Source organism: Helianthus annuus, chromosome 7 (assembly GCF_002127325.2).
Source record: "Helianthus annuus cultivar XRQ/B chromosome 7, HanXRQr2.0-SUNRISE, whole genome shotgun sequence".
Classification (NCBI taxonomy): domain Eukaryota; kingdom Viridiplantae; phylum Streptophyta; class Magnoliopsida; order Asterales; family Asteraceae; genus Helianthus; species Helianthus annuus.
The window spans coordinates 77905830-77924659 of record NC_035439.2 but is presented as its reverse complement, the minus strand read 5'-3'; the positions used below and the strand labels follow the sequence as shown (position 1 = coordinate 77924659).

The 18830-nt window shown below is 36.3% G+C and overlaps 1 protein-coding gene and 1 long non-coding RNA gene across 4 annotated transcripts; both read left to right on the top strand.

Annotated features, from left to right (window-relative positions):
* The first annotated feature begins 2174 nt into the window (after positions 1-2174).
* On the top strand, positions 2175-8930 carry LOC110866316. 2 transcript variants are annotated; one of them, XR_004863252.1, is made up of 4 exons: positions 2175-2755; positions 2865-3251; positions 3942-4030; positions 5023-8930. It is a non-coding gene; the product is annotated as an uncharacterized LOC110866316 (long non-coding RNA). The 2 variants fall into 2 exon arrangements; XR_004863251.1 differs by having other exon boundaries at positions 2865-3267.
* Positions 8931-9087: 157 nt separating this feature from the next.
* On the top strand, positions 9088-18762 carry LOC110866315. Of its 2 annotated transcripts, none has more exons than XM_035975569.1 (8): positions 9088-9787; positions 9898-10284; positions 10975-11063; positions 15816-15927; positions 16063-16278; positions 16382-17202; positions 17333-17593; positions 18273-18762. In XM_035975569.1, the coding sequence occupies exons 4-8, from the start codon at positions 15882-15884 to the stop codon at positions 18729-18731; spliced, it is 1803 nt and encodes a 600-aa protein (XP_035831462.1). In that variant the 5' UTR covers positions 9088-9787; positions 9898-10284; positions 10975-11063; positions 15816-15881; the 3' UTR covers positions 18732-18762. The 2 variants fall into 2 exon arrangements, with proteins under 2 accessions (XP_035831462.1, XP_021971204.2); XM_022115512.2 differs by having other exon boundaries at positions 9898-10300.
* Positions 18763-18830: the final 68 nt, after the last annotated feature.

Sequence of the window (18830 nt, the reverse complement as noted above, 5' to 3'; positions counted from 1 at the left end):
TTTGCGGTTGCTTGGTCTGTTTTCATAAGTTTAGTATCTTTAAGAGGTAGTAATGTATTTTTTAGAGGTGACAAAATGGGAGGGTGGTAGGTTTTTTTAGAGGTGACAAAATAGGAGGGTTTGTTGGGTTTGTGAAGGCTTAGAGACTTTGGGTCCATTTTAGCCCATGTTAGGTTTCTTGGGGCCCATGATAGAAACCCTAGTTCTATCTCTATATATACCTATTCATTGTATTGTAATCTTGGTTCTGAGCATAATAAAAATATATCTAGTTGCAGCCAGTGGACGTAGGATTCACACTGAATCCGAACCACGTAAATTCTCGTGTGTTGTTTATTGCTTTCGTGTGTATGTGTGATAGTGTGTTCCGCTGCGTGTTGCTCTGACTGAGTATCAGAACTCGGGTTCTGTCACACAGGGGTGCAGTGAGACGAGAGCGGATTTATCTTCGGTTTATACGAATTTTTCGTTCATAACCTTGGAAGCAAGAAAAAGAATACAAAGTTAGTGCTCGGCTTTCTAGAAGAATTATAGGTTAAAATAATTCAAAGAAGGTACCAAATTGACTTTGTTGTTGTCGTGGCTTGCCAGGACAATTTTAGGCTGATTCTAAATACACCCCCTCTCTCCTGATTATACCCCCCTTGTGAGAGGAAAACTGCCGGTCCCACGCGGGCCCCACCTGTATGTATGTGAGAGGAGGGGGTGTAAAAAGTAGTTAGGGGGGTGTAGAAAGTAGCACCCCAATTTTATTCTTTTCTTGGCTTTTGCAATTAAGCCATTAGGGTTATTTATCCTTTGAGTTGCCGTCATCACATCCGATATATATATATATATATATATATATATATATATATATATATATATATATATATATATATATATATATATATATATAGGATTAGGTTCAAGAGTAAACACTAGTGTAGCTTGCGAACTGAGTGAACTAATCCTGGCCATACACGTGTGTAGATCATTGGCCAGGATTTGATGTTGAAGTACACTAGTGTATTTTACGATTTGATGATGAGACCCTGGCCATACACGTGTGTAGATCAATGGCCAGGATTTGTTCACTCAGTTCGCAAATACATTAGTGTTCACTCTAGAACCCCACCCTATATATATATATATATATATATATATATATAGGCTAATTATAATGAGAAAACTCACTCCAGTTGACTAAACCCTGAAAACTCTAACATGTGGCTAGGATTGATCCACGTTTAAATTTAGATTGAAAGGAGTAAGGGCATGATCGTCTTTTTCTATCTTACATTTTTGACATTATGGTGATGGGTTGGTGATGTGTCTGCACATGCAGACTTCTCATACTTGCTTCTTCTTGTCATCTTTTTAATTAATTAATGTTGTACTTGTGTAGACTTTTCAAGTTTGCCTTTTCTGTGACAACCGGTAATTAACGGCTTCTAATAACGTGATTAACAAATGTTTAAGGCAATAATAAATAGTGTTTAAGGCACGAATTAACTTAATTAGGCTATTGGAATGCCTAGGAACACCTATTCGACTTTACAGTACGCGAATGATAATCCACAGAGAATCTGCGTAACGATAAACGATAACGAACTGATGCCGTACAAAATACTGGCCACGCCGAAAAATACGAAGTTTATACGTATTACTTATAGTTATGAATATGGTTATAAAAAAATGCATTTAAACATGATTATATAATATCTGGATTTAACATGTATCTACATTAATAAAGATTTAGCTTTTTCTTTTTCAAAATACCCAATTTATACGTGTGTGTATACAATTCTATATGATTAATTTATATGGTCCCTATATATTTCAATTGAGTAAATAATATTTCAACCAAAATACAATAGTTTTATCTAAACAATTATCTGTCGTATATTAGATCACCATTCCATACTCTAGACTATTTATTATATAAAATATCATCCCTTATACCTCATGATTCCATATCTTTGGCCACAAATCTTTGTCTGACAAAAAGTAATATATACCATGGGAACTCTATATATATATATATATTTAAAAAGAAAAAAAAAACCATCAAGAATGTATGGATGGTATGGAAGCGTCAGGTAACCAAAAAATACTTATTTGACTTTTGTCATACTTTAGCAAATGTGTAAAAATAAAATTATAATAAATGAATGAATAAATAAAAGTAACAAAACCCTACCTATTTAACATCTCTTTCTCCTCTCTGATTATATACGCACACATACAGACAAGATACAAATGGAGTTCTTTGAAAACCATATCAACATCACCTAAAAAGCTGGTTTAGAACATGCTTGTTCTCTCCTCCTCCCTCAACCTCACGCAACACCCCCCCCCCCTTCTCAGATCTTTATGATTTCCTTCACACACAACTCAACATAGCCTACACCCCTCAACTCACTGAAGAACCGGTGATTACCGACGACAAGTCCAGAAGAGAGAGAGACTTCAAGAGAGAGAGACGGCGAAGAGTTTCGGTGCCGCCGCCGCTGCGGTGGTGGTGGATCTTCACGACGGCGGCCGTAGCCACCGTAAGATACGGCGGTGATGGCGGTGAGACCCGACGGCTATTGGAGCCACGTCGGAAGCTGTACGGCGGTGGTGGTGCTCGGTCCGACAGATTTCTTGTCACGGATCAGGCTCGGGTTCAGCAGGTATCATGTTCAAGCGGATCGGGTCATGGTTCTATTCAACAGATTCAAGTTGGGTCCTGGTCGACTTAGTTCGGTGTCGGGTCAGACACACGACTCCGGTGAGCATTTCTTTATTTTATTATTTCGGTTAAACTCGAAACGATTGCGCAGATTGTAATCAACATACCTTTTTTTAATTTTGTTTTGGTTCGGATTGCTACAAGTCAGGCTCGGCTCGATCATGGTTCGGGTTCACTCCGGTCAACTTCGGGATCGGTCAACCGGTCAAAGCAAGTCAAGGCTGGTCAAACTTAGTCAACGGTTCGGTCTCGGGTTCGGTCAAAGGCGGTCAACAGCAGATCCGTTCGGTTTGGAGTTCAAGGAACGGGTCGACTCGGTCGAACCGAGTCAACTCGGTCAAACCCGAGTCAACTCGGGTCCACACAGTCAAACCGGTCAGCAGCAGTCAACGGAATTGTCCGGGTTCAGATTTTGGCTCGGGTCTTAGTTCGGTTCAATGAGTTACGATTCGAGTCAGAACAGGTCAGAAAGTCAACAAAAGTCAACTGGTCAAACCCCAGTCAACGGCAGTCAAATGATCGGCCACGAGACTCGGTAAAAGTTAAACATAGTGAGTTAGTTTACATTATTTTTTGAATATTCGAATACGCGAACCGAGCTCGAACCATCGTTTATATAATGATTTATTTACGATTTTTGCATACTTGACGGAAATTATATACTTTGGTTATATCGATTTGTTAATTGAATTTTGAAAAATAAATCGACACTTAGTTGTCGGGATCGTCCAAAAACAGAGGAAACTCTGCCCGATTTTCCGTAAAAATCCAAAATACCAAACATATTTATATTGTATAAGCGGCACCTATGAAAGTATTTTCGCGAAATAAATATAAAGTATATCTATACTTTTGGCGACGTTTTACGACTTACGAAATGGATGCATAGCATCTCGAAAAAAAAAACACAAGCTACTAGTTTATAAAAACTACGAAGAGTCGTCTTACTATTTCTAATACGCCTTTCTATTCATGACAACTAACACGAATTAGTATATTTATATTTAAATATATAAATATATATATCCTAAATCACTCGGAAACTAAGTCGCTTCCGAGACTTAGCGTCATCCTGATTATGAATGGGATCAAATAACAATAGTTTGGTTATTTCAAACCAAAATAATAACACCTTTATAGCCGTTTAGCTAACAACTCGGTAGAGCTCGGACACGTAGTTTAGCTACGTCGGTTAATTAGAAACTAACAACTTATTCCCTGTTAGGAATACCATATATGCACGCTAGCTAACACACGTTCTTGGAACGACACTATGGAATGCACTTTAAGCTAGCTTTGCACATGGAAATCCAGGTGAGTTCATAACCCCCACTTTTTACGGTTTTACATTTTTATAAATGTTTTCGGGGGTGGAAAGACATGCAAGTTTTTGCAAAAGAAAACACTATTTCGATGAACGAAAACATATATTTATAAACCACGTTGCAAATGATTTTCAAAGAACTTGAATGGTTTACGAACGATTATACTAAACATACCGGTTTTACAAAACATGCATGATTTTCATGACTAGTGACGAGAATGTCCTAGTTACAACAACGGGACTGGGTTGGCCTGCGTACGAAAAACGAGACAACTCAGTGAGACCATGTCCCCCTTTTCTTTCAACGTTTCGGTTAACAACTTTCAGGGGGAAATATATGTCAAACTTAGGTATGATTAAGTTATGGAATGAACTCTTAGATCATGTGAGCATAGGCTGTAACTGAGGTGCCATTAATACTTTTGAGGACCAAGGAACAAAGGTTAGATCTAATGGGTACGGGCGAGCCCCACTCACGGTCCATGGGTGACCACTTAGAGTGCTGTTGTGTCCAGCGTCGAGAGTTCGACACTTAAATTGCCTACGCGGGTTGAGTACCTCCTATGTCGTCGCATATATTAATGTCCTCGTGAAACATTAATGATCAACATGTTCATAGACGCTTACATACCAACTTACAACACTATAACTTTCAAATGTTTTTAATATTCATTTGACGCAAACTCATAATACATGTATTTACAAACTTTGATAATGTTTTCAACTTATGTACAAGTAAGAGGACATGTTGGTCCTGCTTACAAATACTCTTTTGGGCTTGGCCCATTCTCTCTCGTACAATGCACAAAGATTTTCGTGGGCTAGACTCACATTTTTCATATATCATGCCGAGAAAATGATTTTTACTAAATTTTCTCCACAACTTTTAAACCGGTTATCAAAAATATTTATTTTAAATCTTTTCAAAACAAACTATGAACTCGGTCAACTTTATGTTGATTTTTCGCATGTTCTTTCTCAGGTTGCATTTTCAAAAATATGGAACGGTTGGAATAGGAGAACCCATGGTGATTTGAGTACTTAGCGGGCATTCACTGTTTAGAAGTCTTAGCTTATTTGCTTCCGCTGTGCAATGAAGATACCGGTCCAGTCACGCCAGCTCTGATTTTTCTGGGTGTGACAGATTGGTATCAGAGCCATAGGTTTCAGCGAATTAGGTTTCTGTAGAGATACCTAGGCTTTAACCTCACTTTCCTCTAGGGACGTAGATTTTTAAGACTTAAAACACATACAGAACGCCTAGTACTCGAATATGGGTTCCAACCATTTCCAAAACAATGAGTCAACAGTTTTGGTTTTTAAACATGCACAAGAGTTATGTTTGATACACGATACACGGAACGATTACATAGTGTAAGCAAAACCTTGAGTGTTTTGATAACATGCTTCTAGGACCTTTAGAGAATTTATGTCAAAATCCATAAAAGGTCAATACGTAGGAACTGCGACTATTAACTCGGGCAAGCGCCATTACCTATGTTGTCTATGCTATTTTAGTTACCCAAGCAGGTAACCTACGTGGAACGAAACGCTATTGCACAACTATATGTGAAGCATAAACTATACGTCAGCGGACGTCGGAGTACATCACACACGACTTTCGAGGTAATGCCTTTGGAGAACACACTTGGGCACGACAACAATGATGCTAATTCTGTCAGCAAGAGAATTACTGCTCGAAATGCGGCAATTTGCCACGTAATCCTGCAAGCAACACGAATCACGCCGAGGTACGCTTAAACAAGATTTCATAACGATCGATACTTAGTCTAATGAGACTCACAACTACTAGCGCCGCAAAAGAAGTCACATGCCTCCGCATTCCCCCTACTTCATTCATGGCGATTATGCTATGTACAACATTCTATGGTAATGTCACATAACAACCAATCATCACGTGAACTTCCAGGTAAAGTCCTTAAATTTGTTTTGTTGAAATTTTGACTTCTTACATATAGTGAGTAGATTTTTGCATTTCTACTCCCCCCTAATGATCGTTGCACCACAAAGATTTTCTTCCATGATAGCAAACACTCGATTGTTTTATTTTTGATGAATTCATATCTTGGTTTAAAAAAGCGCGCTTGAAGCGCGCTTGAGGCGATGAAGCGATGAAGCGATCGGAAAAACGCTTTTTTGGCTCTGAAGCGCTGCATTACATGAAGCGAGCTGAAGCGAGCTTTAAGCGGTGAAGCGTTGAAGCTGTGAAGCGACGCTCCAGCCAATCAGATCACTATTTGGGCCATTTTTTAAGCGACAAATTCCGGCGACGGAGTTGCTTTCAGCCGGAAACCAGGAAGAAGGGGGAAGAAGAAGAAGAGAGATGCTGACGGCTGCGTATATGTCTTTTAGGTTTTTAGGGTTTTTATAAGTTAAGGTTTTTAAACATTTAACCCCTCTATCTTTCATTAGTTTACATTCAGTCCCTAAAACTTCTAACTTTTTACTTAAAAAGTGTAAAGATAGTTTGTCTATTTAAACATTTAACCCCCTTTATCTTCAGTAGTTACATTTGGTCCTTAAACTTTTTAATTTATGCATAAAAGTACAAAATTAACATTATAAAATACATATATATAATATGGATAGCTATTTTTTATACATATATATAAAATTAACATTATATATAATTATATATAATATGGAGCGCTTCGTATACGTGAGCTCTCGCTTCGCGCTTGAAGCTTCGCTTAAAGCTTTTGGAACCAAAATGCTTCGGAGCGCTTCGCGCTTTTTTAAACCAAGATTCATATGTACGCATGCATTGTTTTTCGCGCATGTGGTTCGTTGATCCGTGAAGACCATTAGAGGGCTTCACTCCAAATTGTCGTTTTATCAAAGCTCAAATATCGTTCGCTATACTTGATCTTTGCATTGTGATCTAGATGACCCGCATTGTTGTGAAGTGTTGACTTTTTGATATCGAGTCAACGAACTAGTTGAAACTCTTTTCTTTTGTGTTACATTACATGGTTTGTTCATTGCAACCATTTCGAAATTCTATTGTCAACACATGCATTCATCGTTCAAATGTGACTAAACCAAGTTCAATTGTTTGAACTTGCTCGTAATATTCGATTCAAGATTCCATATGATGGATTGAGGCCATCATATTCAAAATAATCCCAACGAGCCCTTCAATTGCGTTGAACCATAACAGGCTTGTTTGGTTTTCGACTTCATTGTATCATTTCTTTGATCACGATCACCTTGTGGTGGCGTATTTCACAAGTTTGAAGCTTGCGCTAATCTCGTTGCTCACATCATGCACGGATTTCATTATTAAATTATTTATTTGTTTATTGATATTAAATCCGCTTATTTGATTTCTTGTATTAAATCAGTCTCATTGCAATTGTGTGGTAAGATAATGGTACCTAAGTTCGTGTTAAATATTCCGGTGTACCTCTTAACGGTTCTTCCGTCATCGATCGAACATTCTGTGATATTTATTGCTTTCCATCCTCGATCGAAAACATTACTTATTTGTTTCATTTTCAATTGAAAATCCTATGGGATTTGTTGGAGCAAATATTCATAATTACTTCGTTAAACCTTTCATCTGATTTCAACACGGTGATACTTGTTCGATCACCGCTATCATTGAATTATTTCAATAACTACGACACCTTGTGGCGTCGGTATAAACTTGTAGCTTGTGCTAATCACGATCAGCCGTCTCATGCGAAATTATATATGCTTTTCGTTTGACACATCATTTAAGTAGTCTTGATGCAACTATGTATTAAGACAATGATACACCAGGTTCAGTTGTATCTCATTTCGGTGTATCCTTGCAACTTAACAATGTCAAAACATTGATTTTATCTTATTCATTTATTGGTCCAGTAGTTGACAAATCATTTCATGATTCTATCTATTTGAACTTGTCGATTCGAGTTTTCAATCATACAACAACCAACGCAAGTTTCCGTTGGTAGAAAATTCGACTGTTCCAAAATTGATTTGCATATTACGAACGTTCATTTGGAATTCTATTGGTCGAGATTCCTCTTTTGTCGAATCCCGTAAATTTGATCGCATTGGTGATAGTATCATTACGCTTCGTTCACTTGACATCGATTTCTGGAACAAACTCAGTTGAACCGTTGGGTTCTTATTGATTCAAAATGTCTTTACACTCACGTAATCCGAATAAGTCTTGATTCGGTTACGCAGTCACTCACTTTGTTATTATTCGGACTTACCTAGGAACGACATAACTCTGAGGAGATAACATAGACTAAATTTCGAGGACGAAATTTCTGCAACAGGGGGAGAATGTGACAACCGGTAATTAACGGCTTCTAATAACGTGATTAACAAATGTTTAAGGCAATAATAAATAGTGTTTAAGGCACGAATTAACTTAATTAGGCTATTGGAATGCCTAGGAACACCTATTCGACTTTACAGTACGCGAATGATAATCCACGGAGAATCTGCGTAACGATAAACGATAACGAACTGATGCCGTACAAAATACTGGCCACGCCGACAAATATGAAGTTTATACGTATTACTTATAGTTATGAATATGGTTATAAAAAAATGCATTTAAACATGATTATATAATATATGGATTTAACATGTATCTACAATAATAAAGATTTAGCTTTTTCTTTTTCAAAATACCTAATGTATACGTGTGTGTATACAATTCTATATGATTAATTTATATGGTCCCTATATATTTCAATTGAGTAAATAATATTTCAACCAAAATACAATAGTTTTATCTAAACAATTATCTGTCATATATTAGATCACCATTCCATACTCTAGACTATTTATTATATAAAATATCATCCCTTATACCTCATGATTCCATATCTTTGGCCACAAATCTTTGTCTGACAAAAAGTAATGTATAACATGGGGACTCTATATATATATATATATATATATATATATATATATATATATATATATATATATATATATATATATATATATATATATATATATATATATATATATATATATATATATATATATATTTAAAAAGAAAAAAAACCATCAAGAATGTATGGATGGTATGGAAGCGTAAGCAGGTAACCAAAAAATACCTATTTGACTTTTGTCATACTTTAGCAAATGTGTAAAAATAAAATTATAATAAATGAATGAATACATAAAAGTAACAAAACCCTACCTATTTAACATCTCTTTCTCCTCTCTGATTATATACGCACACATACAGACAAGATACAAATGGAGTTCTTTGAAAACCATATCAACATCACCTAAAAAGCTGGTTTAGAACATGCTTGTTCTCTCCTCCTCCCTCAACCTCACGCAACACCCCCCCCCTTCTCAGATCTTTATGATTTCCTTCACACACAACTCAACATAGCCTACACCCCTCAACTCACTGAAGAACCGGTGATTACCGACGACAAGTCCAGAAGAGAGAGAGACTTCAAGAGAGAGAGACGGCGAAGAGTTTCGGTGCAGCCGCCGCTGCGGTGGTGGTGGATCTTCACGACGGCGGCCGTAGCCACCGTGAGATACGGCGGTGATGGCGGTGAGACCCGACGGCTATCGGAGCCACGTCGGAAGCTGTACGGTGGTGGTGGTGCTCGGTCCGACAGATTTCTTGTCACGGATCAGGCTCGGGTTCAGCAGGTATCATGTTCAAGCGGGTCGGGTCATGGTTCTATTCAACAGATTCAAGTTGGGTCCTGGTCGACTTAGTTCGGTGTCGGGTCAGACACACGACTCCGGTGAGCATTTCTTTATTTTATTATTTCGGTTAAACTCGAAACGATTGCGCAGATTGTAATCAACATACCTTTTTTTTTATTTTGTTTTGGTTCGGATTGCTACAAGTCAGGCTCGGCTCGATCATGGTTCGGGTTCACTCCGGTCAGCTTCGGGATCGGTCAACCGGTCAAAGCAAGTCAAGGCTGGTCAAACTTAGTCAACGGTTCGGTCTCGGGTTTGGTCAAAGGCGGTCAACAGCAGATCCGTTCGGTTTGGAGTTCAAGGAATGGGTCGACTCGGTCGAACCGAGTCAACTCGGTCAAACCCGAGTCAACTCGGGTCCACACAGTCAAACCGGTCAGCAGCAGTCAACGGAATTGTCCGGGTTCAGATTTTGGCTCGGGTCTTAGTTCGGTTCAATGAGTTCGGATTCGAGTCAGAACAGGTCAGAAAGTCAACAAAAGTCAACTGGTCAAACCCCAGTCAACGGCAGTCAAATGATCGGCCACGAGACTCGGTAAAAGTTAAACATAGTGAGTTAGTTTACATTATTTTTTGAATATTCGAATACGCGAACCGAGCTCGAACCATCGTTTATATAATGATTTATTTACGATTTTTGCATACTTGACGGAAATTATATACTTTGGTTATATCGATTTGTTAATTGAATTTTGAAAAATAAATCGACACTTAGTTGTCGGGATCGTCCAAAAACAGAGGAAACTCTGCCCGATTTTCCGTAAAAATCCAAAATACCAAACATATTTATATTGTATAAGCGGCACCTATGAAAGTATTTTCGCGAAATAAATATAAAGTATATCTATACTTTTGGCGACGTTTTACGACTTACGAAATGGATGCATAGCATCTCGAAAAAAAAAACACAAGCTACTAGTTTATAAAAACTACGAAGAGTCGTCTTACTATTTCTAATACGCCTTTCTATTCATGACAACTAACACGAATTAGTATATTTATATTTAAATATATAAATATATATATCCTAAATCACTCGGAAACTAAGTCGCTTCCGAGACTTAGCGTCATCCTGATTATGAATGGGATCAAATAACAATAGTTTGGTTATTTCAAACCAAAATAATAACACCTTTATAGCCGTTTAGCTAACAACTCGGTAGAGCTCGGACACGTAGTTTAGCTACGTCGGTTAATTAGAAACTAACAACTTATTCCCTGTTAGGAATACCATATATGCACGCTAGCTAACACACGTTCTTGGAACGACACTATGGAATGCACTTTAAGCTAGCTTTGCACATGGAAATCCAGGTGAGTTCATAACCCCCACTTTTTACGGTTTTACATTTTTATAAATGTTTTCGGGGGTGGAAAGACATGCAAGTTTTTGCAAAAGAAAACACTATTTCGATGAACGAAAACACATATTTATAAACCACGTTGCAAATGATTTTCAACGAACTTGAATGGTTTACGAACGATTATACTAAACATACCGGTTTTACAAAACATGCATGATTTTCATGACTAGTGACGAGAATGTCCTAGTTACAGCAACGGGGCTGGGTTGGCCTGCGAACGAAAAACGAGACACCTCAGTGAGACCATGTCCCCCTTTTCTTTCAACGTTTCGGTTAACAACTTTCAGGGGGAAATACATGTCAAACTTAGGTATGATTAAGTTATGGAATGAACTCTTAGATCATGTGAGCATAGGCTGTAACTGAGGTGCCACTAATCCTTTTGAGGACCAAGGAACAAAGGTTAGATCTAATGGGTACGGGCGAGCCCCACTCACGGTCCATGGGTGACCACTTAGAGTGCTGTTGTGTCCAGCGTCGAGAGTTCGACACTTAAATTGCCTACGCGGGTTGAGTACCTCCTATGTCGTCGCATATATTAATGTCCTCGCGAAACATTAATGATCAACATGTTCATAGACGCTTACATACCAACTTACAACACTATAACTTTCAAATGTTTTTAATATTCATTTGACGCAAACTCATAATACATGTATTTACAAACTTTAATAATGTTTTCAACTTATGTACAAGTAAGAGGACATGTTGGTCCTGCTTACAAATACTCTTTTGGGCTTGGCCCATTCTCTCTCGTACAATGCACAAAGATTTTCGTGGGCTAGACTCACATTTTTCATATATCATGCCGAGAAAATGATTTTTACTAAATTTTCTCCACAACTTTTAAACCGGTTATCAAAAAGATTTATTTTAAATCTTTTCAAAACAAACTATGAACTCGGTCAACTTTATGTTGATTTTTCGCATGTTCTTTCTCAGGTTGCATTTTCAAAAATATGGAACGGTTGGAATAGGAGAACCCATGGTGATTTGAGTACTTAGCGGGCGTTCACTGTTTAGAAGTCTTAGCTTATTTGCTTCCGCTGTGCAATGAAGATACCGGTCCAGTCACGCCAGCTCTGATTTTTCTGGGTGTGACATTTTCTCTCACATCTTCCTCTCACAACCTTCCTTTTCTCTCATTAATACATATCCCTCATCATCTCACATCATTTTTTCGAACCAGAGAGGAATGAAAACAATTAAAAGTTGTACATAAATCATCCTCTCTCTCTTGTTCCAATATAGATGAAACAAGATCAAAAATCAAATCTCTCACATCTCATTTCTCCCAAACAGAGTCTTTTTGTGTTTTATGAAGCATTTCTCAAATGAAGAACATATTTTACTTCCCAAAAATCTAGAGAGATAGATGGTTAGAGAGAGAAGATCGGAGAGAGAGAAGCAATGAGGATCGGTGAGAGAGGCAGTGAAGATCGGAGAAAGATCAGAAGATCGAACCGGTGTTCCATACAACATCAGACTCAGATCTGGTTCAGATCCGAAATCCAAAAAGGCGTTCCAGTTCCAAGATGTTACCAGATCCAAAAGATGCTCCAGATCCGGTTAAAGATGTTCGATGTTGAAGATGATATTCCATATAATGATTCGATGTTGAAGATGATCCAAAAGATGTTCGATGTTGAACATGATGTTCCAGATCTAAAAGATCCTCCAGATCCATAAGTATGTTTGTTTTCAAGGTTTTTTTTTTCAGATTTGCATTTTTTTGTGTTTTATAGATCTTCATTTTTTGTGATTTATAGATCTGCAACTTTTTTCATTTTTTTTGTTCAAGAAGATGAATGTTTTTTAGTTCTTGTTTTCTGGATATGTTGTTTTTTATTACTGATTTTTTTCATTTTTTTGTGTAAAATATGTTCTTATATAAACAATTTGATTTTTTTTTCATATCTAAACAAATAGAAACAATTTGATTTAAGTTCTTATGTATTGGATTAAAATCTAAGTTACTTTCTTGTTTATTGTTATGATGATTGAATCTAAAAAATCTGTTGTTGTTGGATTCTTGTTAATAAAGTTATATTTTTATATGCATGTTATATTTTTGATGTAACAATTCTCATGACAATTGTATGCGTCTTAGTTATGAAACTCCAAGATCTAGCCATTTTTTATGTAACACCGTGTAACCGGGTGTTAGAAATGTAACAATCGAAGAAAAAAAACATGTTACATTTTTTGTGTTACATAAATAATGACAGTTACGTTTTTTTGTGTTACATAAATAATGCCCGTTACATTTTTTGTAACAATCAAATCAAAAATGTCTGTTACATTTTTTTTGTTACATAAAAAATGTAACAATCAAAGAAAAAATGCCTGTTACATTTTTTGTGTTACAGAAATAATGCACGTTAAAGAAAATAAAGTGCATTGTTACACTTTTTTTAAATTACTGTAAAAAATAAAGTGTGTTGTTACATTTTTTCCAGGTTATATGTTACGTTTCTATGTAACACATGTAACAAAACCAAAAAAAAATATGTTACAAAAATAGATTGTCATATACACATGTAACAAAACCAAAAAAAAAAAAATATACGTCCAAAAATATATTATAAAAATATACGTACAAAAATAGATTGAAAAGTAGTCTTACAACTTGCAGACTTTTGTAAGAGAAGAAAAGTATTCTTACAACATGCAGACTTTTGTAAGAGAAATTGAATTAATATTCCAAAATTACCATTCAGGACATGAAATATATTATAAAATTGAGACAAAAGTACACAAAAGCAACTTATGGGCAAAAGTGAATCATAGCCATCCATCAAGTATGATCAATGGTTGTTATTGGGTTTTCAGGGTTTAGTCAACTGGAGTGGGTTTTCGATTTATCCTTCCCCTATATATATATATATATATATATATATATATATATAGGGTGGGGTTCATGCGAGAACCACCTTTATTGCGAGAACCGCGAGAACCAATGTGAACGGATGTCAATTTTGTAAATAAAAAAAAAATTAAATTCGCGCTCCCCCGCTACGGACGTCAGCGTTTAATTAAAACATGATCTATAGTACAATTTCAAGTCCAACCAACACAAACTCTCCCAAATCAGGCGATTTTCCCCCAAAAATCTCACAAAAACATTCCGATATCAATCGCCGATACTCAATGCCGCTCCCTATTCCAGCAGTTCATCAGAAAAATTCGCTATACGATCATCCTATTCAATCGCCGTCCGCACATTAATCGCCGGCTCGAAATTAGGGCAAAAAACGGCCATACCGAATCGATTTAGGGCAAAAAACGGTAATACTCGGCATATTCGGCGAGGTTTATATATCACGAAGAGCATACGTCGTTGCATAGATTTACGAACTTGAAAGTTCATACAGCCATGTACGTTCATACTATGTGATATCATACAAAGTTCTTTGTGCTTGTTCATGTATGTGCTTGTTCATATAGATTACAGCCGATTATATGTATGTGCTTGTTCATACTTACAGCCGATTATATGTATGTGCTTGTTCATATAGATTACAGCCGATGTAGGTCAATACAATTATGTGTTAGTGATTGATTTGGAATGCACATGTGCATAGATTATGTGTTTGTGATTGATTTGGAATGCACATGTGCATAATATTGTTCATGTAAATACGATTATGTGTTTGTGTTTTGATTTGGAGTGCACATGTGCATAATATTGTTGTATGTATGCACATGTGCATATTTATATTACATCCGCATGTAAATACGATTATGTGTTTCTGTTTGTTTTAGAATGCACATGTGCATAATATTGTTGCGATTATATGTTTGTGTTTGTTTTGGAATGCACATGTGCATAATATTGTTGTATGTATGCACATGTGCATAGTTATATTACATCCGCTCTTTATTGTCTGTCCGAGGTACTGGCTACTGGGTTTACTGTCTGTGCTTTTGGGATCCGTATTTACTTCCCGAGTTGTTGATCTCCGGGTTAGTCAGCTGCATACATGTAGGGTCTATTGTTAATGCTGGTAGTTTGCTGCATGTTGTGAGTATTATGTTAATGGTGCACCGGATAACAGACCTACTGTTTGTACGTCTGCAAAGTGTGAGCCTAAAGCATAGTGCTGAATTTATGATGCTGCTGGATCTTAATATAGCCTCAAAATGCTTGTGTATGGCTGTTAACAGCTGGCCGCATCACTTATTCATTTGGTCCTGCGGTAAAAGTTCCAGGGGTATTTTGGTTGAAAAGACTGAAGGTTTTAATGTTTGTTGTTGTAGATTACAACCGATGTTGTGCATATGTGTTTGTTTGTTCGTGTAGTGTGCATATGTGTTTGTGTTTGCTTTGGAATGCACATGTGCATAATGTGATAACTTATGTTTATACTTATGGTTTTGGTTCATATTTATGCTTGATTGGTATGCACATGTGCATAACGTGTTAGAATGCACATGTGCATAATGTGATAACTTATGGTTTTACTGATAACTTATGGTTTTGGTTCATATTTATGATTGATTGGTATGCACATGTGCATAACATGATAAAGTATGTTTATAATTTGTAACCGAATTTGTTTTTGTCGGGTCAATGTGTTAACATGTGTATATATTGATAAATTGTTTAATAGTTGTATGTATGCACATGTGCATAATTATAGTTGCTTAGTTATAGTTATGCGCGTGTGTTAGTGTTAATATACATTCTCCTTGTATGCAGTAAAATGGAAAAAAAACAAAGAAAGTTACGTTTCTACTGAAGCCGAGAGATGAAGGGTCGAAAAGAATGCCTGATGCGACAGAAGACGAGCATGCGGTTGTTAAGCAAAAAGGTTAGAAAGTATTGAGAACTTACTGTTAATATTAGTATTGTTAATGACGCAATATGCATTTATGCACATGTGCATTATCAGTTTTTTTTTTCAAATGTTATAACTCACGCAAACGCATTAATTTTTTGAATTCAGGTATTTTAAAGGTGGAAAAGAACGCACAAAAGGAAAAAAGCATACAGAAACGAAAAGATGCAACTAAATGTGTTGATGTAGAAAGAAGGACTAGCAAACGCAAACACGAAGAAACAACCAAAGGTTTGGATGTAACATGTAAGACAAAGAACAAAAGGATTGTAAGATCGCGAAGACAAGTGAAAGACACCAAAGTTGATAACAATGATAGTGATGGTACGTGTTATTGAAAATAATTAATAAAAATTTGAAATGCACATGTACATTTTTTTTGTACATACATTATATAACATGTGCATGTTATTATGTTGATAAACAGGTTCAAATAAAGAAGTTGTGTCACCGAAAGTTAAGAAGACGGTGAGTAAAAAGGTTATGAGGGTATCTAACTGGCAATCGATACGAACACGCATATCTCCGCATCAACTTTTGGTGGGGTTAAACACATTCTCTAAACAACAGTTGGTAGCAATAAAAAATATGGGGTTTGGAAGTATTATGAAGCTTAAAACTGACAGCTTGCCAGCGAAGATGTCACATTTTGTGGTAGACAATTTTAGCAGGAAAGATATGGCAATCAAGTTGACTGTTGGAAACATTGAAGTTAACGAAACTGTTATTAGCGAGTTGTTGGGATTGAGAAACAGCGGGGCTGTTATAGAGTATAAAAAGAAGGAGAAAAAGAAGGATAAAGAGAATGAGGAGCAGAAAGAACATAAGGATGAACAAAAGGGGAAAAATAATGATAAAAACAGTGGGTTTGATATAGAATCTGATGTGAAAGAAGACGAAGACGAAGAAGAAGAAGATGAGGAAGTTGGGATATTGGCTGAGTGGAAGAATTTATACAAAGGGCGTACAATAACACCGAGTAGAATTGTCGATAGATTAAGAGATAACCCAACGGAGGATGGCATGATGTTTAAATATGATTTTTTGACATTGTTCATGAATACAATGGTGGAAATAAACAAAGATGGTAGATGCAAAATTGATTTTCTGAAATGCTTAGGCGAAGATGTGGCGGTTGAAGATGTGAACTGGTGCAAGTATATTTGTGATAGCATGAAGATGAGCAAAGATGGATGGCAACGGGATAGCACGTCAAAATATTTTAATGGTGCTCTTACAATATTGGTGGTAAGTTAAGTGTTATGTTTGAAATAAGATATATAATTAATTTGAATTTTTGTATAAATTATTTTGTTTTTAGTTTGTATATATATATGTATATATAGTTTTCACATATGGTAATAATGCACATGTGCAGATGTTATATGTGGATAGAACATTGTGTGGGGACATCAATACGGTCCGAATATCGAGTCCATTATCATTCTGGACTAAAGAAATGTTGAGCAGAAGGCAGACATGGGAAATAAAGAATGGCGGTTTTGGAAAAGGGGCATTACGTGAAGGATATGTCGACACTCAAGTTGACGTGGAGCATGAAACGAAAGAGGATAGAATGAAGAAAGTGGAGCAAATGGTAGATAAGAATGAAGGCGAAAAGAAAAATGTGACATTTGAGGTACGTATAATGTTTTAACATGATTTATTTATTTATTTTTGTTTTTTTGTTTTTTTATGCAATTATAAATGTGATCCAGTGCAATTATAATTGTGATCCAGCTTTCGTTGATTATATTGTTTAAAATAATAACTTGTATTTTGTAGATTGTATGTGGTTGACATAGATTTGTGTTAGGTTAATAGACATGTGGTGGGGTTAGTGGTTAGGATACGATGAATATGATACATGTTGTGCAACCTGATGCACATGTGCATAATGATGTGTTGATATGAACATATAATTTATGCACATGTGCATACATATAATTTATGCATATATGATATGTGCATGATGTTGTGTTGATATGAACATATAATTTATGCACATGTGCATACATATATTTTATGCATATATGATGTATACGATAAATGTTGTGCAAGATGATGCACATGTGCATAATGTTGTGTCGATATGAACATATAATTTATGCACATGTGCATAATAAGAATTTTAAGATGATTTGTGCAAACTGATGCACATGTGCATAATGTTGTGTTTATATGAACATATAATTCATGTTCTACAAGTTGATGCACATGTGCATAACCGTGTTTTATAATGTGATAAAGCTGCTGAATATATGCATAATGTTGGGTTGATATTACTAACTTTGTTTTATTGATGTGTTATTAATTAGGAGCATGTTCGTATGGTTGAAAGCTTAATGGCTGAGACATTAAGCAAAAAAAAGTTGTTAAATAAAGAGTTGGATGATATTTGTTACAAATATCCAAAGAATGAGAAGGTTGAAGAGTTGGTGAGGGAGTATGATAGAACGTTTAGAGGTGAAAACAAAATGTCGGTTTTGCTAAGCACAAAGGAGATGGGTGACAGCAAAGAAAACAAAGTGATGGCGCGTGAAAAAGACAAAAAGGTTAATGTTAAAATCAAAGGTGGGATGAAGGTGTTTACAAGGTCAAGAAAAAGAAGTTTAAAAGATGAAGGTGATGTGTTGGACGGTGTATCAAAAAATGACGAATGTGGTGCAACGAAGGTCGATGGAGTGACACAAAACGATGGGGATATAAAGTTAGACAAAGTTATCGGTGAGACCATTAAGTGGGCAGAAACGGAAAAGAGTGTTATGAAGAGGTAAACACGTAGGAGGAAAGAAGTAGATAACACCGTACCGAGTTTTGAGTTGTTGTCACAAAGCTCGCAAAGCTCACAAAGTTCACCAGAAGCAGACATTGGA

Bases quoted from the DNA above. Each gene is read 5' to 3' on its own strand.
- LOC110866315 (XM_035975569.1), top strand. From the start codon at position 15,882: ATGCCTGATGCGACAGAAGACGAGCATGCGGTTGTTAAGCAAAAAG. The intron at 16,279-16,381 runs GTACGTGTTATT...GTTGATAAACAG, and splicing joins TGATAACAATGATAGTGATG to GTTCAAATAAAGAAGTTGTG. The intron at 17,594-18,272 runs GTACGTATAATG...GTTATTAATTAG, and splicing joins AGAAAAATGTGACATTTGAG to GAGCATGTTCGTATGGTTGA.